Raw genomic sequence first — 23,993 nt, 5'->3', positions numbered from 1 at the left:
CCACACTCAGTCGAATGCTGCCGTGACATTAAAGGCCTATCACTCTCACTTCACCTCTGGAATTCAGCACATTTTCCATGCTTGAATGAATGCTGTAATGAGGTCAGGAGTTGAGTGGCCCTGGCAGAATCCAAACTGGGTGTCAGACAGCAGGTTATTGCTGAGCAGATGTGGCTTGATAGCATTGTTGATGACACTTTTCATCTAATGACTAAGCGTAGACTGATGGGGTAGTAATTGGCTGGGTTGGATTTGTCCTGATTTGTGTGTAACTATACTGGAACAGCTTGGCTAGGGGAGCAACAAGTTCTGCAGCACAAGTCTTCGATACTAATACCGGAATGTCGTCAGGCCATTTGGAGCAACCAGTGCCTTCCAACTGTTTATTGATATGACATGGAATATATCAATTTAGCTGAAGACTGATATCTGTGATGCTGGGGACCATTGGAGGAGGCCGAGATGGATCGTCCACTCAGCACATCTGGCTGAAGACTGCTGTGAATACTTCAGCACTACCTTTTGCACTAATGTCACCAGTTATGAAGAAGGGTCACCGGACTCGAAATGTTAACTCCGTTTGTTCCTGCACAGATGCTGCCAGACCTGCTGAGCTTTTCTAGCAACTTTGTTTTCATTCTTGATTTACAGCATCCAAAGCTCTTTCGGTTTTTATTTTGCACTAATGTGTTGGTCATAAGGAGGCATGGAACTCAAGAGAAATTTTGCTGTCTGGATACAAAACTGGCTGTCCAATAGAAGACACTACTAGGTGGTAGAAGATGAAAAGTATTCAGCCTGGAGCTCGGTGACCAGTGATGTTCCGCAGGGATCTGTTCTGGGACTTCTGCTTTTTGTGATCTTTATAACTGACTTGGATGAGGAAGTGGAAGGGTGGGTTAGTAAGTTTTCAGATGACATGAAGGTTGGTGGAGTTGTGGGCAGCGTGGAGGGCTGTTGTAGGTTGCAGCGGGACTTGACAGGATGCAGAGTTGAGCAAAAAAGTGTCAGATGGAATTCAACCCAGAAAAGTGTGAAGTGATTCATTTTGGAAGGTCAAATTTGAATGCAGAATACAGGGTTAATGGTAGGATCCTTGGCAATGTGGAGGAACAGAGGGATCTTGGGGTCCGCATCCATAGATCACTCAAAGTTGTTACCCAAGTTGGTACGGTTATAAAGAAGACGTATGGTGTGTTGGCTTTCATTGGCAGGGGAATTGAGTTTAAGAGTTGCGAGGTTATGCTGTAGCTCTATAAAACCCTGGTTAGACTACACATGGAATATTGTGTTCAGTTCTGATCACCTCATTATAGGAAGGATGCGGGAGCTTTAGAGAGGGTGCAGAGGAGATTTACCAAGATGCTGCCTGGGCTGGAACGCAGGTCTTATGAGGAAAGGTTGAGGGAGCTAAGGCTTTTTTCATTGGAGCGAAGAAGAATGAGAGGTAACTTGATAGAGGTGTACAAGATGATGAGAGGCATAGATAAAGTGGATAGCCAGAGACTTGCACTTGGCAAGACTGGTGCTGCACTTGGTGTAGAGGTTGGTGTAATGGCAGATGTTAAGCTAAGCAGCTCACTATTATTTATTTTTTGTCTGCTTCTCTTTTTGACGTTGGTGCTCTACAAACATTAGCTGATTTTGAAATTACTTCTACTGTGCAGCAAATGGCCTTGTGGTTTCTGACTTATCCGTTTTAATTTAAATCAGATTTGATAGAGTGAATGACTTGCTTTATCTAACTTTCAAGGTGAGAATTCTTTAATTGCAATTTCTTAGTGAAGAAACGCTGGAAATGGATCTGCCTTTCCTCTTGAGATGTCCCCTGACCCAATATTTATTAATCAATTGTCTCTTAATGGTCCTCTTTGTTTTCCATTGTGCCATCATCCCTTTGGTCATTTAATCACTCTGCACTTAAGTTTCTTTATAGACATGTTTGATATTTCTCCCCTTTCTCACCTTTCCGCTCGGACAGCAATTGCTTAAAAACTTTAATAAATCTCTAACTTCTTCCCATTTGGAATGCAAAATCTGGACCAAATAGGCTTGTCAGCCATGAGACCAGAGGCAACTTTCTAACTGGTCAACTGCAATTTGTCGGCTATGCTACAGAATTTCCTAAAATTGGGGCCTTCACTGCAATTAGCCTCCACCTCTATGGTACAGGCAGCTGATTTTCTTCACCCTTCACCTTTACAAAACATCCCCAATGATGGAAGTGGATCAGGCGTCTCCCCTCATCCTCCCTCCTATTTTTCTTGCCGCTCATTTTCCAACACTAAGCTTGCTACCAGAGGACCAGGTAAATCCTGTCCACTAAATGTTTCTCTCTCTATAGATTCAGCCAGCATGCTGAATGTATCCAGCACGTTCTGCCTTTATTTCCAACTCCCACAATCTGTCATGTTTTGTTTTAGCTGAGGAAATACGCATAGTTATGAATATTGCGCACAGACGAAATCATAAGTTACTTTGTTTTTCAATTCTTAATTTCATTGACTGTTTCTGTCAGAAAGGAGCAACATAACAGATAATTGTTTTTTTCTAACATTCACACAACTTTCATCACAATCATAAACACAAGTTGCTACAATCATAACTGCATACTAGCTCTGCAAAAAGAATTTAAATTCTCTGATATAACATCCTACTTACCAGGGCACCGCTGCTGAGCAGAATCATGAAAATAATGAATGTCTCAAACCAATTGTGTTCAACTATTCTGTAGCAGGTCTTCCGGAGATTCCACCACAATTTGCCCCTGCCTTCTTCTATGTTGACATAGCAGTATGGGAATTTTTGTATACATCCTGAAAATAAGATAAAAATTAAAATCCATGTCAGGTCTATTAAACTAACCAACTATATTTTCTGCAAAAAAGGAAGACATTTCATGAGCACCTTTATTTAGACCAAATGCATGGTTTTGTGCTTATGGCCACTCATCACTTTATTCCCCCATCCTATACTCAGCACTCTATGCATGCCCAGTGAAGCTCAATTTTCAATTAGGATCTTTCTTAACTTTCAATCTGAATACGAAGTTCAACATCTTCAGACATACTCATTCTTCAAGTTTTCTTAGCGAGAAGGAGCAGGTAATAGCTCTGCAAATCTCATCAATGCCTTTTCTGGAACCCATTTTATATTTATTGTTCGATTGCAACCCACATTTTTCTTGCATCATCAACCCTTTGTTATTTAAGCATTCCCACCCTCAACCGCATTACAGACCTACGCTTTTTCCCTGGGTCTGTACTTTCTCTTAAAGTGTTAAATCTATAATTTCTTCAAGTTCTAAACAGAAGGTAATTGATCTGAAACATGAACTTAGATGACATTTCCATAGATGCTGCCAGGTCTGTTGGGTATTTTTAGCATTTTATGTTCTTATTCAAGCTTCCACCAACTGCAATACATTGTTACAGTTGAAGAAATATTGGTTGTCTGTACATTGTGCACAGCTACAAATTACATATTCCCTCATTTTCTAATTCTTAACTTTAGTGGCAATTTCTCTCTCATAAAAAGAGAAACAAAATATAGCTTTAACTTTTAACATGCACAATACATACTGTTCTTTGAAAAACTTGTAAGGACACAGATCAGATCTGGAGGCCAGGCAGCATCAGAGAAGTAGGAAAGTTGACGCTTCGGGTCGGGACCCTTCTCTAGAAATGGCTGGCTTCACAGTGGGGTTATAACTGACTCAGAGATAGCAAGAACTGCCGATGCTGGAGTCAAAGATAACACAGTGGGGAGCTGGAGGAACACAGCAGGCCAGGCAGCATCAGAGTAGTAGGAAAGTTGACGTTTCGGGTCGGGACCCTTCTTCAGAAATTTCTGAAGCTATTTCTGAAGAAGGGTTCTGACCCAAAACGTCAACTTTCCTACTCCTCTGATGTTGCTTGGCCTGCTGTGTTCCTCCAGCTCCATACTGTGTTATCTCTGACTCTAACATCGACTGTTCTTACTATCTCACAGATCAGATCTGTCCTCTTTCACTACTACATGAATAAGAAATATAAATTAAAGGTTAAAAGACCTATATATCTGTATAGATGTTTACTTTTTACTTTAAATACTTTTCTATGTCTTCAAACAACATTAAAAAAGTCTTCAGCAATCAATCTTGAAAGTGCCGATTATTCCAAAAACCTATTTTTAAATGAATCATATTTAATTCAATGTTGCAACCAATTTTAAATGGAAATGAACAACATATAGTCAACTACAAAATTAATGCAATAAATACACATTAGCAATTTTTGTGCTGACTTATGCTTTGATTTTCATATTGCTTGCATGTATGTTGATGTATTAGTATGATTAATCACCCTTTTTCCTGCTACACAAGATATGCAACTACACATGTCTCATTTGATAAGCTGTAACCAGATCATTGCAAATATCTTACAAGTATGCTTAGCATATCTGAGATAGATTCTTTTCATCTGTCTCCCATTTTTGGATTGCACAAATAAAACATTCAGTTTATCAATTATTCTGGAGCAATTGATAACTGTTGACATTCATATTAGTAAAGCAAACAGGGCTTGAAATGTCCTTTAAGGATTGTAGCACAGAAATCTGAAATTCTTCTCTGGTATTTCTGAGGACACATTGACCCATTTCAAGTAAATATTTTTGTTAAAACAATGAAGACACAAATTTTAGCTGGTTATATGAAGTGTTTCTATGCTGATATCTGAAAACACAATTTCAGGTTTTGCATGACTTGAAAAGAGAATGTGACAAACCAGCCTGAAGTGGGTTGGCATGGTCAAATATAAAAGGCAACGAAGAAAAACACAAGGATTTTAGCAGCAGATGAGCTGAGACAGGGACAAAACAGAAACTGCTGGAGAAACTCAGCAGGTCTGGTGGCATCTGTGGAGAGAGAAACCAAAGTTGAGGTTTCAAGTCCAATACGTGTCTTCTTCAGAACTGAAAGAGGTTGGAAAATTGTGTCTTTTATGCTGTAGACAAAGCCCCCTCTGTTGTATTTTGTTTTTAAGTACTTGGTGGGCTTCAATGAGATCACATCTCATTCTTCAAAACTTTATAAGGAATACAGTGCCAACTGCTCCAGTCTCATTTCACAGGACACTCCCGCATCCCAGGATCAAATCTGGTGAATGTTTGTTATACTCTCTCGATGGTAAAAATGTCCATTCTGGAGTAGGGAGACTAAAACTGTACACAGCATTGCAAGTGCAATCTAACCAAACTTATATACAATAGAAGCAAGACTTTACCTCTCCTATACTCAAATCCTCTGACAATAAATGTTAACATTCATTAGTCGTCCAAATAGCTTACTACATCTGTATGATTGCTTTCAGTGACTTACTGACAAAGATACCTCAGTCCCTTTGTATTTTCCAAACATTTACCATCTTAGAAATACTCTTGCACGTCTGTCCTTCCTATCAAGGTAGTAACCCTCATATCTTTTCCACATAATATTCTATTTACCACGTTCTTACCCATTCACTGAGCCTGCCCAAATCTACATGAATCTGCTTTACCTCTTTCTCACAACACATTCCTGCTTAGCTTTGTATCCTCTGCAAATTTTGAAACATTTCATTTGGTTCCCATGTCCAGAGATATTTTTTGAATCAACCTGTTCAGAGATGTTATTACACACCTCTGGAGAAGTTGGAACTTGATCCTGGGCCCCCTAACTCAGAAATAAGGGCACTGCCACAGTACCACAAGGACCTTTATTCCATATCAAAGCTTTTCATTTGATATAAACCTGTTCAGATATGTTTTGATACACCTCTGCAGCAGACTGAACTTGAACATAGGCCTTCTGGCTCAGAGGTAGGGACATTACCACTATGCCACAACAGCCCTAATTTCACATCCAAATCATTACAATATATATTGTGAACGACAGGGGTCTAAGTACTGATCTTTGCACTACTTTACTAGTCACAGACTGCCAATGTAAGAATGACCCGCTGATTTCTCTTTGTTTTCTGCCTGTTAGCCAATCATTAATCCATGCCAGCACATTATCTTCTATCCCATGTGCTTTAATTTTGATAACCAACCTTCTATGTGGTACCTTATCAAAAGCCTGAAAATTAAATACATGTCCTCCAACTCCTCTCTATCAATTCTGTAACATCCTCAAACAGTTCCAACAAGTTTGTCAAATGTGATTTCCTATTTGCAAATCCATGCTGACTGTGGCCAATTAGATCATTATTATCCAAGCATCAATTATTCACAACGTTTACAATAGATGCTAACATTTTCTTTACAACTGATGTAAAGCTAATAAGTTCAGAGTAAAAAAAAGGCAGAAGTCACACGACACCAGGTTATAGTCCGACAGGTTTATTTGAAATCACAAACCTTCGGAGAAGCTTGCGATTTCAAATAAACCTGTTGGACTATAACCTGACGTTGTGAGACTTCTGACTTTGTCCACCCCAGGCTATACAGACACCTCCGAGTACCCTGTTCTCTCTCAAGCACCCTTCTTAAATTGTGACATTTTCTTGCTTCCAATTCTGTTCCATTCCCAGTCACTGGTGGAGTTAAACAGGATTGCATGCTCATGCCAACTTTCTTCGACATGTTTCGTTTTGCTCCGCCTAAGCTCTCCAATGCTGTCATGATGGTGATCCTGACATCAGAATTAGATAGCATATGAATGGAAAGCTGCTCAATCTGACACACTTCCAGGCAAGGTCTCCAAAGGTCTTCATTTGTTATTTTCCCATGATTGTGCACTAGACGTTGATTCAGAGATGAACACGCAATGTAGCATGGATTTGCTTCCAATGCAAATGACACTTCAGTCTTTTGTTCAGTATGAGGACAACTGAAGCACCATTCCAGTCTGTACCATGGAAGCCCTATCTTGAGCTTGTCAATAGTGGATAGATTTGCATGGGAAACTCTATAGTGCGAGGGTGAACTGTGAGGAGCATTCAGAGATACTCCAGTGTGATTTGGATAAACTGGGTGAGTGGATAAATGAATAGCAAACATAGTATAATGAGGATAAATGTGATGTTATTCATTTTGACAGCAAAAACAGCAAAGTAGATTATTATCTAAACAGCTACAAATTGAGAGGAGGAATATGCAAAGAGACTTGGGTGTCCTTGTACATCAGTTGCTGAAGATAAGCACACAGGTAGCAAAGAAGGCAAGTGGTATGTTGGCCTTCACAGTGACAGGATTCAAGTACAGGAGCAGAAATGTCTTGCTGCAATTGTACAGGGCCTTGGTAAATCACACTTGGAATGTTGTGTGCAGTTTTGGTCTCTTTATCTGAGGAAGGATGTCCTTTCTATAGAGGAAGTACAGCAAAGATTTACTGGACTGATTTTTTGGCTGGGGGGACTGGCAGATGAGGAGAGCTTCAATCAGATATGACTGTTTCCATTGGAGTTTAGATAAATAAGGGGAGGGTCTCATTGAAACCTATAAAATTCTAACAGGACTAAACAGGGTACTTGCAGGAAGGATGTTCCAGATGGTGTGGGAGTCCAGAACCAGGGGTCACAGTCTAAGGGTACAACAAAACCATTTAATACTGAAATGAAGAGAAATTTCTTCACCAGACAATAGTGAATCTGTAGAATTTGCCACCTCAGAAAGCAGTCAAGGCCAAAACATTGTATGTTTCAAGAAGGAGCTGGATATAGCAGTTGGGGCTAAGGAGATAAAAGGATATGGGGAAAAAGCAGGAATAGGATATCGAGCTGGATGATCAGCCATGATCATAATGAATGGCAGAGTAGGCTTAAAGGGCTGAATGGCCTACTCCTGATCCTGTCTTGTATGTTTCTATGTTTCAGCAGCACACTCTTGAGCAGTCTAAATTGATGGCGAGACACATCTAAGTGGAGACATTAACAGACTTTGAAAATCAATCTGGGAATGAAGAAGGTAAACCTGCCAACCAAACAAAGCCTATACTGCAACAGTTCTACCCATTTTGTGTTTGCCATGCAAGACATGGATTGGGTACCTGTGTCACGCCAAGAAGCTCAACCACTTGAGTGCCCTTCGAAGTTTATGAAGATCAGATAGGGGAACAAAACACCGGAGTGGCACACTTAGGCTGACATGCCATGGGTTCACATCATATTGACAGAGTCACAACTAAGTGGAGCTGATGAAACTGACAGAATGTTTGGAATTCATTTATTAAATAGCACTCTGCCGTTTTCTGTGATATTGTGCCATAATAGGTTTTTGTTTTACTTACTCTCTCTTCTGCAACCAACTTCTGCACCTGCTCCAACCAGAAAACATTTCCCTCTGACAGGTGCTCATTCAGAGTAGCTTTAAGTAGTGAAACCTGTCATACTTTTGTGCACTCAATGCAGCTACTCAACAGCACTCTATATTCATGAGCAACAATCATAAATCAGAAGACACTATCAGATTTGAACGCTGCCTGAACTGGAAGCCAATGATGCAGGTTAATTGTACATTATGATCTGCTTATTTTCTAACCTTATTGAATATTGCAGCCGATAAGTTCTTATTTAACATGTTTAATTCTCTTCCAGGTATGCAGCTACTCAACAGGACTCTATAATCGTGAGCAACAATCATAAATCAGAAGACACCATCAGATTTGAGCACTGCCTGAACTGGAAGCCAGTGATGCAGATTAATTGTACATTCGGATCTACCTATTTTCTAACCTTATTGAATATCACAGCCTATAAGTTCTAAATTAACATGTTTCAATCTCATGCTGAGCTCTTTTATTTATGCATGTCCCATTCAATACTTGCAGGAAAGCATATTTCAGCAACTGCTACTAGAGATCCAGCCTTAAAGATGTCAGCACACAATGTATGTAGGAGGGGCTCTTGTGGCAGTGGTAGTGTCCCTACCTCTGAACCAGAAGGTCCAGGTTCAAGGTCCATCTGCCCCAGGCACATGTCATAACAGATGTGAACAGGCTGATTAAAGATGTTCAAAATAGATGTAGAGTGTTTATTTAAATTATCAAGAGAGTATTTACATTCCTTAAAGGAAACAGAAAAAAGAATGTCCATTTGAATATCAACAATTTTCCTTGAACTGTTATTTTTGAAATCCTACACTAATAAAATACATCTTCAAACATAACACTTAAAAAAGGTTTTTATTTTGAAAATCATTTCTGTAGAAACAATGATCAAAAGACAAAGCAGGATAATAAAAGTCTCATGGTGGTGACATAATGGTAATGGTAACTTTTAATTTGTAAATACAAGTTAATAGTCTGCTGACATGGATATGAATCCTACTATGACAGATGATAAAATTTAATAAAAATCTGTAATAAAGAATATATCGAATGATAACATGTAGTGACTGTTATAAAAACCCATCTAATTCACTATGCCCTTGAGTCAAGATAATCTGCCATCCTTACCTGGTCTGGCCTACATGTGATTCCCACAGAAACGTAGTTGACTCTTGACTGCACTCATGGCAGTTAGTGGTGGGCAATAAGTTATATCTAGTCAGCAATGCCCATGTACCATAAATAAACCAAAAAAAAACACTTAATTACTGCACATAAAAATATGCAGTCAAACAGAATGTAGAACTAAAAGTTGTATTAAAAAAGCAGTCATCTTTCAGGTTGTTTCTCACTCCCTCCCAGCCTCCTTTATGCAGTCCTCTGCCTAGCTTCTGTAAATGCTAATTTACAGTCTTTGGAGGATTAAAATTACTGGTTCATTCTGAAGCTGCTGCCCTCTTTCCAATCTTCCAGTTTTGTCCAGTTATTGTCAAACCAAATTCTATAAGAACATTAAGGCAGCACAGACAGAAAATGGCTGCCTGCACAGTCTGCCCATGAATGACTGACTCACCATCTGAGATGAATCAAAACATGTCAGATAAATCCAATATGCATACAGAATTACAAATACAATCGACAGAAAGACTAAAACCTGGAAATAAGTTTACTGGAATTGGTTGCTTTATTATTTTCACTGCAGTTTATTTTATTATTTAACTAACCATTTCCCCATATTTATATTTTCAATTATTCAAGCACCATCATTACAATTATCCATTGTATTTTAAAGTCAGTAATGTTATTCACCTCAAATTGTCATTAGGGACTATTAAAAATGACACTTTCTGCATCACTGCAAAAGTAGGTCAACTGAAACCTATAAAAAATGACATGAACTGGCATAGCATCTTAGCTGAGAAAACTACTGATAGTGTGGATTGTCATCTTTCTATTCTATTATAATCTTTACAATTACAGCCAAAATGATCAAATGCCTCTCCTATCAATGAAGGTTATGAATAGTAACATTTATTGATACTAAATATTTACCAACTGCAAGTTCAACAATATCTATCATTTGGAGCTAAACAAAATTATTTTGTCAAGTTAATAATAAACAACAAATTGGAGATCAATGCAAATCAATTTGTACATTTTTTTGGCAATATTAGGTTTAATTACTGGATAATCTTAAGATTTAAACACTTATTTAAAATTAAATCTGTTCATCCTACAAAACAGAGTTACAGTCATTTTGAATTATTATCATTTGACCGAATTTGGCAGTGATGATTTGCCGCATGATAATGTACAAATTTAAGTTAACTACATCTCTTAGACAATATTTAATTGAAAGTGAAAATTTTACAGTATTGTACAGATCATGGCCACAGTATGCAAATAAGAGCTGAATGATTTATACACAAAATGATGAGAACAATTGATTAAAAATCCAGATGTGACGGCCTGCAGAAGAGTCAACAGTTTTCACTAATATTCAGTAAGAAATACTTAAGCCTTTACTAAGTGTAATACACAGGCAACAACTTTTTAGGTTTTATGAATTAACAAATATTACTTGCTCCTCGAGCTTTAGAAATGATTGCCCATAGGTAACAGCAAGCGTACCATGAATGAATTTTAAATTCAGTTTGAGGGAGAAAAGAGTGTATCCAAGACTAATATTTTAAAATTAAATAAGAGCAATTATGAAGGCATGAATGCAGGGCCAGACAAAGTGAATTGGTAAATTAGCTTAAGAGATAGATCAATAGAGACACAGTGACAGACATTTGAAGAAATATTTCAGAATGCACACATAGAAACATTCCAATGAGAAAGAAAAAATCTGAAGGGTTAACTTAAAAAATTAAATACAGCATTAAATGTAAAGAAAAAATGCACAAAGATGGTCAGCAGGTCAAAAGATTGCACAAAATAAAAAAGCCAAGAATGACTACAACATTAAAAAGGACTGAAAAATTAGAATATAAGAAAAAGCTAGCTATAGATAAATAAAAACACATAGTCAGAGTTTCTATCAATAATTTTCAAAATAAATGAGTTAACAAATTGAGCACTGACCCTATACTAAGAGAATGTGGGAAATAATAATGGAAAATCATAAAGATGGAAGATGCATAGTACAGGATAGAAGTAGCTGTAAATCAGGAAATGGAAGGGAGAGAGGAATTCCAGGAAATTACAATTACTGGGGAGGTGGCACTGAAGAAATTGTTGGAGTTGTGGGCTGTTTGCTGATGAATTTCATCCTAGGGTCTTAAAAGAAACGGCTAATAAGTTGATGTTTTTAATTTTCCAAAAGTTCTTAAATTTGTTGAAAATAAAGAACGTGACTTTTAGTTTTGAACAAGTTCCAGAAATCAAGAATCTATATGGCAGTCAGCTTAGGCATCTATTATAAAGGAACGTTGGAAGCCATTATTAAGATGTTATAGCAGGGCATTTAAAGATACTCAATGTAATCAGGTAGAAGCAACATAGTTTTGTGAAAGGGAAATAATGTTTAACTGATCCACTGGAATTATTTGAAGAAGTAATGTGCTGTGGATAAAGGGGAACCAATGGATGTACTGCGCTTGTATTTCTAGATAGCATTTGATAAGTTGCCCCATGAAAGATTATTGCGTAAAATAAAAGTTCACGGTGTTGGGGATAACCTACTGTCATGCATAGCAGATTGGCTACCTAACAGAAAAGAGAGTAGACATTTCCTGGAATTCCTCCCTCCCTTCCATTTCCTGATTTACAGCGATTTCCGAGATGTTTCTTTTGTCCTCTATAGCAAAGGCTATCGCAAAATCCCTGTACAATTCATCTTCCATTTTTATAATTTTCAATTACTACTTTCCAGATTCACTTTCTGTCGGGCCAGTGCTCAATTTGTTAACTTCTTTCTAAGTTGTAAATAAATGCACCATTTTCTGTTTGGCAAGATGGAATAAGTGGCATCCTGCAAGGACCAGTGCTGGGCCCTCAACTTCTTACAATTAATATAAATGTCTTGGATGAAGGGACCAAAACGTGTGGCTGCTAAATTTGCTGATGAAACATAGATAGGTATGAAAGTGAAATATGGAGAGTACATAACAAGGCTGCAAAGCATTATGGATAAGTTAAATACATGAGGAAAGATCTGGTAAATGGAGTATAATGTAGGAAGTTATGAAATTCTCCATGTTGGCAGAAAGAATAAAGAAAAACTAACTGGTCAGAAATAACAGAGAAATCTGGGTGTCCTGATGCATGAATGGCAAAAAGTTAGCATGTACATCCAGCAGGCAATTAGAAAAGCCAATAGACTATTATTGTTTCATGTGAAGGAAGTGAATGAAAAAAGTAGGAATGTTACGTTTCAAATATTATGTAAAAATATCTGTTGCCTTCTTTATGTAAGAATGCAAATGCTTTGGAAGCAGTTCAGAGAAGATTCAATTGACTTATGTCTGGAATCAGTAGGATGTTTAATGAGGAAGATTGTTTAGGCTAAGCAAATATCCACTAGAGTTTAAAAGAGCAAGAGGCAACTTGTTTGACTGTAAGAGATCCCATGAGGTTTTGACAGGGTTAGCAGGAAAAGGATGCTTCCTCTTTTGGAAGAATCTAGAACTTGGCATCATGATTTAAAAATAAAGGGTCACCTGTTGTGGGTTTTTCCTCCAATGTGAAATATTTAACTGATGCATCATTGTTTATGTTAACCCTTGTAATGTAAGAAACTAGGAAGTGGGTGATATGGTATTGAAAGATGCAAGGATGATTATTATAGCATAATAAAATATATACCTACATTTACAGGCACTTCTGAGCTTTTGATTTGATTGATTATTATCACATGTTCTGAGATACAGTGAAAAGTATTGTTTTTTCATGCTATTCAGACAAATCATACATTACACAAGTACAACAGGGCAACAGAACAGAATGTAGAATATTCTGTTACAGCTACACAGAAGGTGCAGAATAAGACCAAATCTAGTATGTGAGAGGTCCGTTCAAAATAAAAGCCTGATAACAGAAGAAACTATTCTTGAATCTGTTGGTATGTGTTTTCAAACTTCTGTATCTTCTGTCTGATGGAAGAGGGTGCAAGAGATTATAGCCTGGTGGGAGGGGTCTTTGATTATGTTGGCTGCTTTCCTAAGACGGTAGGAAGTATAGACGGAGTCAGTGGATTGAAGGCTGGTTTCCGTGGTGCACTGGGCTCCGTCATAACTCTCTGATTTCTTGTGGTCTTGGGAACAGCAGTTGCCAAACCAAGCTGTGATGCATCTGGATAGTATGCTTTCTACGGTGCATCTATAAAAATTGATAAGAGTCATTGTGGACATATCAAATATCTTTAGCGTTCTAAAGGAAGTAGAGGCATTGGTGTGCTTTCTTGGTCATAGCGTCGACGTGGATGGGCCAAGGCAGATTGTTAGTGATATTTACTCCAAGGAACTTGGTGGACTACCTCCACTTCAGCACCATTGATATAGACAGGGGTGTGTCCTCCACTGCACTTGCTGAAGTTGATGACCAGCTCCTTCATTTCACTGACATCGAGGGAGTGATTGTTGTCATTATACCATGCCACTAAGCACTCTGTCCCTTTCCTGTACTCTGTCTCGTCGTTGTTTAAAATCCAACCCACTACAGTGGTGTTATCAACAAAGTTGTTAATGGAGTTAGAGTGGAATTTGGCCACACAGTCATGAGTGTATAAGGAGCTGAGTGTGCAGCCTTGCAGGGCACTGGTGTTGAGGATTATCATGGAGGAGGTATTGTCGCCTATCCTTACTGATTGTGGTCTGTGGGTCAGGAAGTCAAAGATCCAGTTGCATAGTGGGCAGCAGAGTCCTAGGTCTCAGAGTTTGGACATGAATTTAGTTGGAATTATGGTGTTGAAGATGGAGTGAAGTCAATAAATAGGAGCAAAAACAAAGTTGCTGGAAAAGCTCAGCAGGTTTGCCAGCATCTGTGAAGGAAAAAACAGAGTTAACGTTTTGGGTCCGGTGATCCTTCCTCAGAACTCCATAAATAGGAGTCTGAAGTCCTTGTTATCCAGAGGTTCCAAGAATGAGTGTAGAACCAGGGAGATGGAGTCTACCATGGACCTTTTGCAATGGTAAGCGAATTGCAGTGGATCAATGCAATCTAGGAGACTGGAGCTGATGTGTGCCATTACTAACCGCTTGAAGCACTTCATAATGAGGGCTGTCAGAGCTAACATTAAGTTATTTGTTAACAAGAGGTAGCATACTGCCATCAGTGTCATTCTAAGAGTCATCATGGTTAAGATAGAGTCTGAAATCTTTTTACTCTCAAGTCACATGCTATGATACAGTGATGATATCATGAGCATGTCTCTCAAAGTATAATAACTTTAAGAGATATTGGGAGTCCTGTTTAAAAATAAGGGATCTCCCAATTAAGATAGAGATGAGGAGAAATATTTTCTTGCAGAGTCTTTGGAATTCTCTTCCTGAAGAGGCCATGGAAAGAGGGCAGAATCTTATGGTTTTTGGTTAAGTGAGAATTGTGTTGAGTTTGGTGGAATGATTCTTGCTGTGAGACTGAATGAGTTTTCTTACCTTGTCTGATCAAACATGCTGTTTTAATTATTAGTTGATCCCTTACAGCAAGAATCATGCTGTATTTCTGCTCAATCTTACCATGTAATGTTCCTAAAGCAACTTGCCATTTACTGGAGATCTGGAACTGACCAGCACATCTGACTCTGAAGCCATATTTGAAACGCCATTGTGCATCCAGATAGGTACTGTCAGTCTGCCCTGGAGCTGCCCTGCATGGTTCCTGACATTTACCATGGGCTTGGCAGACAGCCAGAAGTCTTTGCCTTGTTTTGCGGGCATGGTCTTAGAGGTCCTGCTGGATGGAGTGGTGCACAGGAAGAACTTCCTCTTCTCCTAGGACCAAATGTGGAGGCTGTGTCAGCCTGATCTGAAGTTGCACTCGTATTGAAACTGTCTCCCTCTGGACGAATGCCCAGCACTGTAAGAGGAAGGTCATGACCTTCTCCACTCTGCCAATTTAAGTGCTACCATTTCTCTTCGCTACCTCACGGTAACACTATCTCTGTAATTCACCCAACTCCAACCCATTCATGCTCTACCACTCTCATTAATACATGCAACATCTTCTGCACTCACCCCCATCCACAGCAATCTTTGACACACTGAGTCGCAATCCCTTCACACTCTGTGCTCTACCGACTCATTAACTTGAGGAATGACTGTGCTAACTGCTTTCATCTCACCACTAATACCAGCCTGTCTCTCATTCCAGGCACAAAACAGCCCACAATAGGGCAGAAACGGTCATGATGGGTGTCGTGCTGCCTGCCATTTGGCTCCTCACTCCTGCTTGGAAGTGCATTCTCACCCTGAGCAGCGCAGGGCCTGAACCGATGTCAGGGGCTGTACTTGACTTAGTGTACTGGGATTCCCCGAGTGAACGTTATTCCCCATCACTGGAGTGAGCCCTGTTGACAACTTTAGCAAGCTTCCTGGATTTGTTCCTTGCACACAGACAGTAGAAGTATGAGCCAGGTATTGCTGGTTGAGTGGGGGGGGGGAAGTGCATGAAAGAAAGGCAATGCAGGGGTGCTGCAAACATCCAGGCAGACTCAGAGTGAATGAATGTTTTGCCAACGAGTGAAGAATCCAGCAAAGCAGTCTGGTTTAGTGCTTGAGTTGGAGCCCTGCTGCAGCACTGCAATGGCAGTAGCTGGTACAGCCTGCAGTGAAGCACTGAAGTACAGAAACCTCCTGTAAGCGGATCAGAGATGTGGCATAAGGATTCATAGAGGCTGGTACATGCTGGAAGCCAATGTCCATGGACATAGGGTGCATGTGGCTGTTGCCCATGGAATACGCTCTAGATGTTGGTGCTAGTGTCCAGTATGGAGGTCCCTTTGGAACAGGCAGCAAGTTGAACCCGCCGAGAACCTGCTTTGGTTTCCATGTTGAGTTTTCCTGATGGCTAGTTTATACGCCGAGTTTGGTAAGTTACAACCCACAGTGTTGTTAATGTTAATAATCCATTTTAACAAGCAATAAAAAGTGTCAATTGAAAATTGAGAGAATCTCACCAGGCCATTTAAGCAAAGTGGGGAGGTTTTAATAAGATGATCTTGACTTTGAGATGACCACCTCACCTGATTCTGTCACTGATCTTGCCATAATCCACATTGCTCAGAGTTGGTATGATTCTGTCCAGAGTCTTTGTCAGAGGTAGACAGATTTTTGATCAGCAACAGCGTGAAAGGTTATTAGTGGTAAGTTAAAAGGTGGAGTAATTCGACCAGTCATGGTCCTATAAAGTAGTGCAGCAGGTTCAAGGGGCCAAATGGTTTACATGTGACTCTAATTCATATGATTGTATGAAACATACAATAACATCTTCATTTAACCTTAGATCTTCTTTAATCTTAGCAACGCTGATATATAGGACCAGATTTTCCCTTCCATGGTGGGCAGTTCAAGTCAAAAAATTGTCAAGCTTATCACAACACCTTGGTACAAAGTAAGGCAGCAATAGGGGTTGGCCCAATGCTAAGGTAAGTGAGTTAAAAGATTCACATTGGTGCTTTTAGACATTGTTCCAGTTGTTTTGTTTCATTTTAGACTCTGCAGCCCTCATCCCTCATGTTCCACACTGTCCATGGCTACATGTGAACTTATCACTAACTCCCAATGTCCTCCACTCATCCTACTGCCCGTTATAGCCCCTATGTGAACCCATTCACCCCACCCAACCTCTGTCAACTCAAAGCCAATTTATGCACCGACTGACACACCTGACCCAAAATACACTTCATAACCTTCTATCTTCGTTCATCCAGTATACACAATGTACAGAACCAATGAATTCCACAGCAACAATGGAATATATGAAAGATGAGAGCCCAGACATATAAAAGAATTAACTCTATTTACAAAGTTGGAATGTACTCTTAACTATATCTTTTTCCCTCTGCGATCTCTATTGTCAATGCTTAATGATTACTTGCACACGATTAACAGGTGTTAAATGCTTAAAGCTGTTATTGATATGTTTATAGACTGGTTGATTCAAACTTGTATAGGATTCTAGGAAGGCCCGTTTCATTTTTTAAAAAAAAAATGATTAGGTGTTTTAAGCAATTGCACAAATTCCATTGTTACTATGAGACTCACTAGTTCTGCGCATTCAGTATACAGGGTGAATAAACAATGGAAGTGCTGGGGGGGGTGATGCTGGACTGTTAATCCAGAGACCTAGATAAGGTTCTGGGGACCCAGGTTCGAATCCTGCCATGGCAGATGGCGGAATTTGAATTCAATAAATATCTGCAATTAAGAGTCTAATGATCCATTGCCGATTGTCGGGAAAAGCCCATCTGGTTCACGAATGTCCTTTAGGGGTGGAAACTACATGTGATTCCAGACCCACAGCAATGTGGTTGACTCGTAACAGCCCTCTGGGCAATTAGGGATGGGCAATAATGCTGACATCCCATGAACAAACAAAGAAAAACAAATGTGTTGGCATCTGTACAAATGTGTAGCCTTTGGTGATTGATGATGAGTAACCATTGATTTGACACTGTGGGCTTTAAGGGGCTACGTATATGGTGGGGAGGAGGGGGCATGAGATGGCAATGAATTGGAAAGAATGAGGTATGGGTGCATGGAGGTACAATGTTGCCCCATTGTTTAAGAAGGGTAGCAGGGATAATTCAGGAAATTACAGACCTGAGAGTCTCACATTCATAGTAGGGAAATTATTGGAAAAGATTCTCAGCGACAAGATCTAAATGCATTTAAAATCAAATGGACTTATTAGCAATTTTGTGCGGGGGAAGTCGTGCCTCACTAACTTGATCAAGATGATTGATGAGGCAAAAGTGGTTGATGTTGTCTACATGGACTTCAGTAAAGCCTTTGACAAGATATCTCATGGCAGACTGGTACAAAGGATGAAGTCATAAGGTATTGGGGTGAGCTGGCAAGATAGATACAGAACTGGCCTAATCATAGGAGACAGAGGGTAGCAGTGGAAGGATGCTTTTCGGAATGGAGGGTTATGACCAGTGGTGTTCCACACGGATCAGTGCTGGGACCTCTGCTGTTCATGGTCTATCAAATGATCTGGAGGAAAACGTGGCTGGTCTAATTAGTAAATTTGCCGGCGATACAAAGATAGTGTGGAGGATTGTCAGTGGATACAGCAGGATACAGATTAGTCGGAGACATGGGCAGAAAAAAGGTGGACAGAGTTTAATCCAGACAAATGTGGGGTGATACATTTTGGAAGGTCAAGAACAGGTGGAAAATATACAGTGAATGGCAGAACCCTTAGGAGTATTGATACGCAGAGAGATCTAGTTGTGCAGGTCCACAGATCACTGGCAGCGGAGGTAGATAAGGTAGTAAAAAATTGCCTATGGCATTATTGCCTTCATTGGAAGGGGCATTGAGTATAAAGATAGACAAGTTATGCTGCAGGTTTATAGAACTTTAGATAGGCCACACTTGGAATATTGCACACAGTTCCGGTTACCACACTATCTGAAGGATGGGAATGTTTTGGAGAGGGTACAAAAAAGGTTTACCAGGATGTTGCCTGGTATAAGGGATTTTAGCTGAAGAAAGTTTTGATAGACTGGGTTTGTTTTCACTGGAACGCAGGAGGTTGAGGGGGCGACCTGATAGATTTATAAGACTGTGAATGGCATGGATACAGTGCAAAGTATGAGGCTTTTTCCCAGGGTGGAGGCGTCAATTACTAGGGGACACAGGTTCAGGGTGCAAGGGGTAAGTTTAAAAGAGATGTGTGAGGCAAGTTTTTCACACTAAGAGTTGTGAGTGCCTGGAATGTGATGCCAGAGGTGGTGATGGAAACAAACATAGTAGCAGCCTTCAAGAAGCACCTGGAAAAATACATGAATATGAACAGAATAGAGGGATACAGATCCTGTAAGTGAAGACAGTTTTAGTATGGAAGGGCAAAATGTGGCGGTGCAGGTTTGGAGGGCCGAAGGGCCTGTTCCTGTGCTGCATTGTTCTTTGTTCTTTGAGGTACAAGGTTAAGGGTTTTAGAACAATGACAAAGACCTTGGATCTACTGGTGCTTAAACCAGTGACCAGTTTGAAATTGTGGGCCTAAAGGTAAGGGAAGGATCATGATGAATGTTACAGGTAACATGACATGACTGCAATACAGGGGATCAAGTGTTCATTCAGATGATATATTTAGCTGTATGAATAAGTCATAGCAATCTGAGCGTCATTATTTAATTAACCTAATTTTTCTTTGAGTTTGGATAAGAGATAATAAATTAATCCCTTCCAACAGAGGATGACAAAAAAAATGATGGATTACATTAGCAACCTACAAGTTTAGCTACCGTTATTGTTAATTCTGAAAATAAGTCTTCCACATTTTGGATTGATTTCTTTGATTTTCTTCATTCATTCATGGTAGTTTGGCATTGCTGACCAAGACAGTATTGATTGTCCACCTGAGTGGGCCCAACACGGACTCATGGCAGAAGATTCCAGTAAGATGGCAGCAGAGGATTTGGCGGAGGGGTGGGCACAGGGCCTAGTATCAGCATTGGCGGCTGCTACATCAGTGGCGATGTCAGTGAGGTAAGCCCAACGGCGAAAGATGGCTCCTGGTGATCGGCGACTTCAACGTTGGTTGGGTCTGGGGCTGGTGGTGGCAAAGTGATGGCGAAATGGGCATCATGGCGACCTCCATACAGAAGGTGGCATCTGTGATCGGCATCACAATCAAAGATGTTGGGCTTCAGCTGCGGTGATGTGATAGGCCCAAACTGGTACTCCTGGAATAGACTGTGATGTGGGGACTTTGATGGGCCCAGAGCCCATTGTGGAAATCCCCCTCCACCCATCTCAATGTCGAGCGGAGGACAAGAAGGGAGGAAGATGAACTCTGTTTTTACTTATATTTAAGTCTTACATCTTAATTTTAGTCTTATATCTTACTATCTTCTGTAAGTCAAAATGGCACTGGAACATAGTGATACATTACATGTTTCACCGTATTTATTTGTTAAATACAAGTGACAATAAATCATTCAATTCCATTCAATACAATAATTGTCCTTAGGAAGGTGGGGTGAAATGCCTTCTTGAACTACTGCAGTTCATGTGCTGCAAATTATCTGATTCTGCTGCTTTCTTCAGAAATTTTTCTAAACTTTTCATACCCCACAAGTTTAGCTTGCTAATTAAAATAGAAAATTTGAATTAAGAAGTAACTGAAAATGGTGGCAGTTGCACAATGAATTGGAGCACTATTGTACTTGACACATGACCTTTCAGTAAGATCCTAATCTTAAATGCCAAATAATGACAAACTGTAGTAAACGGTTTTACAGGCAAAAAAGCAAAATAAGACAATATGTGACTTTAGAAACAATCTTATACAGCTCATATTCTACAAATTATAAATTCATTTATGTATCAAACTGTTAGCATGATCTTAAAGACACTCTTAACTCTTAGTCTGTAACAACTGTATAAAAACTCAGATTTCATAAACTTTAGGACAAGAAGGAAGACAAGGAAAGAAATGAGAGACAAATAAAATCAGCGGTGACCCAGACATGGATCTCCCTTCAAAGTATAATACTCCATCCATCATAAAGCACATAGTAGGGAAGATGTAACTATGAATTGATATACCGGTCTCATTAGTATGTTGCTGTACTTACAAATAGTTCTATTTTGGCAAAAAAAAGATTTCTAGCTACTTTTGGTATGTGAAGCTCCCAACAAATATTCAAAGAAAAAATCAAGGTTCATCATTTTTCTCTTCAAATATTTTTAAACTATTTAATGTGCTTTTCTATTATTAATGTTTTATTTAATCACATCGCTAAGTTTGTTAATGTATTTATGTAAATTTAAGGAGGAGAAGATGGTACATATTAATTGTTTAAGCATTTATAACTGTGATACCAGGGGTAGAAAGAGCTGTAAGAATTTAATACGCTGTATGCAAGCTTGCAAAAAAATCCACTTTAAGGTTCCTAACTTAGTGTTTGTCTTTAGCAGAGAGAAGATGGTAAGCACTTATCTTTGTGGAGAACAGAACATAATTGCAACATCTTCCTTCATTAGTTTTCAATCATCTCAACCCACAAACCTGTAAACTTTTCTGACCTCTATCCTTTCTACTCCCTCACTCAGGACCCCTCACCTAACTGAGGACAAAGCAGCTCCTGACTGACCACAGTGTACCCTGATTGGACTAAGGACTGCTCCACTTCACTTCAACTCTGGATATGACCATTTGATTGAAGCACACGCTGTGTGTTTGTTGATGCCATATGCTGCAAGTGTGACATTGATTTAGCAGGATGCCATACAGCAACATGTTTATCCCTTGACTGTTAATTTCTGGCAGATCTGATAAGCTGCCTGGCTTTCTGTCTGCGATAAAGGGCAAGGGAAGGCAAGGCAGAGATGCTGTGGGTGTCCAAGTAAGCATGAAGTGCTAAAGAGCAAGCTAACCACCCTCAGGTGAACTTTGTGTAGATGCTTAAGATGGGTGCCTGTCCCAGTGTGCAAAGTGTGCTGGCAGCAGCACTGCATTATAAGGTTTTGGTGTAGTCACAAAATGCAGTTCTGAAATGCTGAACTGTATTATAAATTAGTCTGAAATGTACCATGATGACTTAGTTAGGCTTGTGTTTTCCTGTTGCCAGCCTCTGCCAACAGAGGGTGTAAGGTGGGTGCTGCTCATGGAGAGCGCCTAAGATGTTGCAGCATACCGGCCAAGATGGGTGCCCAGAGAAGCCGCCAGCGAGACTGGAATTGTCGCTGTCTTATCTCACTCTGTTGCTGGGAGAACAGCAACCTTCATCGAATTGAGGTGAGATTAGTATTAATGAGATCTTAATGAACGTAAATCAGCTCCTTGGCACTGAGATTCTCATCATGCCATTCAAACCTTAAGCACAAAATTGGACATTTCTTTCCTCCATGTCAAGAATCACATTTATTATTTGCCCAACTTTCCCACCATTGCCCACGTTGTTGAGGCCCTGACAATATTCAGTCATTGGGAAAAAAATGTCATCAACTTCAGATATTTGCAGAAGGTTTGGGTCATAAGGTGTGGAATTTGTGAAATCAAGGAGAGGTAAGTCCGCATGCAGGCAGAAAGTAAAATTCCTCCAAAGTGAAATTCAGTGACAATCACAAACGATAGCAGGGAACCCAGCTCATCAGTCCAATAAATATTTTTCATTCTTCCCATACGTCATACACCCTCAATACAGCAACTGACAGCCAGTGAACCGGTTCCCAAACAGTCATTTTTATGCAAAGGCTGAGCTAAATGTACAGTGGGAAAAGCTTCTTCAATGGAACTGGCAAACTAGGCTTCTCTGTTGCAACTCCAATCCTGAAAGATGGTGCTGCCAGCAGGAAAGGATACATCCATGGCCCAATACCTACTGATTTACTGATGTCTCTCTGATCAGCGGGGCCATGCCGATACCCACCCAGACATATGGTGGGTATGGTGCAGATATCCCTTCTGGCTACTCTTTGCCTTCCTTTTGACTGGTGCTCTGGCTCTTGGAATGCAACTTTCTGATGATGCAAGAGGAATAACTTTGCATGGCACTCTTCCTGCTCTGCTGGGCTACATTATTCATGGCAATTGCACTTTGCACCAATGGCTTTTTAGTCTCACTGCTTTACAAAATTAAGGGCTAAAATGTTCATAAGTGATCCATCGTGTTAGAACTCTATGACATTCATAGATATAACACGATAAAGGTTGTGGATGAATTTGTAAATGCATTGACTTGTAATTGTGTGAACTCAAGAAAACAAAAAACTGGAGCTGGTAAAATCACAGAGCTTGCCCAGCCTGCTCCAACATTCAGTATGATTGGAGCTGATATTGCATTCAACTCAACTCTCCTGCCCACTCCGTGATGTGATTTGTAGTTTCCTTTACGTTAGTCTGCATAACATATACCCCAGAATGTCAGGTTCTTGTTGAGATGGATGTCTTGAAGTTTATTAACATATTAATTACACAACTACAATAATAAACTTACACAGATAGTCTGAGTTCTGTACTTACTGATATTACTCCATATTTTATACACACAGCTGACTGAATGAAGATACTATATGTGTATTAAGAGAGAGAGATAAAGAAAGGGGGGAGGAGAGAGAGAAAGAGAAAGGGAGAGAGGTTGAAGGTGAGACGAGTATCTTTACACTGAAACTTCACATGTCTTGATATTATGGATCTATCTTAAAGGTGAAGGCCTCAAATCTAGACATGATATAAACTCCCCACAAACCTTGTTTTCTTGAGAGACCAAAAAGTTGTCTATTTAGGTCTGAAACATATACAACAATGGAGATTCCACAACTCCCTGAGATAAAGGATTCCAAAGATTCACAGCTCTTTAAGTGAAGAAAATAATTTTTCTCATTCTAGTCTGAAAAGATTGGCTCCCTATGCCAATACCGTATCCCAGCATTTTAAATTGCTGATTAGCAGAAACAACAATCTCTCAATGTTCATTTATCTGCACAATAAGCTGATAACAAAGATGTTCAACAAGACACAGTCAAAAAGGTAATTCAATTTTCAGCTGGAATGCAGACATGGAATGTGATAAAGAAAATATCAA

The 23,993-nt window shown here is 39.6% G+C and overlaps 1 protein-coding gene across 1 annotated transcript in view; it reads right to left on the bottom strand.

Moving 5' to 3' along the window:
- Positions 1 to 23,993, bottom strand: part of scn1laa (sodium channel, voltage-gated, type I-like, alpha) — a 121,151-nt gene that overhangs the window by 5,326 nt on the left and 91,832 nt on the right. Inside the window, exon 19 of the mRNA XM_048599030.1 lies at positions 2,662 to 2,816. Coding sequence (XP_048454987.1) covers positions 2,662 to 2,816 — 155 coding nt within the window. The remainder of the gene's footprint in view (positions 1 to 2,661; positions 2,817 to 23,993) is intronic.

The sequence above is a fragment of the Rhincodon typus genome, chromosome 7 (genome assembly GCF_021869965.1).
Source record: "Rhincodon typus isolate 14 chromosome 7, sRhiTyp1.1, whole genome shotgun sequence".
Classification (NCBI taxonomy): domain Eukaryota; kingdom Metazoa; phylum Chordata; class Chondrichthyes; order Orectolobiformes; family Rhincodontidae; genus Rhincodon; species Rhincodon typus.
The sequence above is the reverse complement of the archived record's forward strand: the minus strand, read 5'-3'. Positions and strand labels throughout refer to the sequence as shown.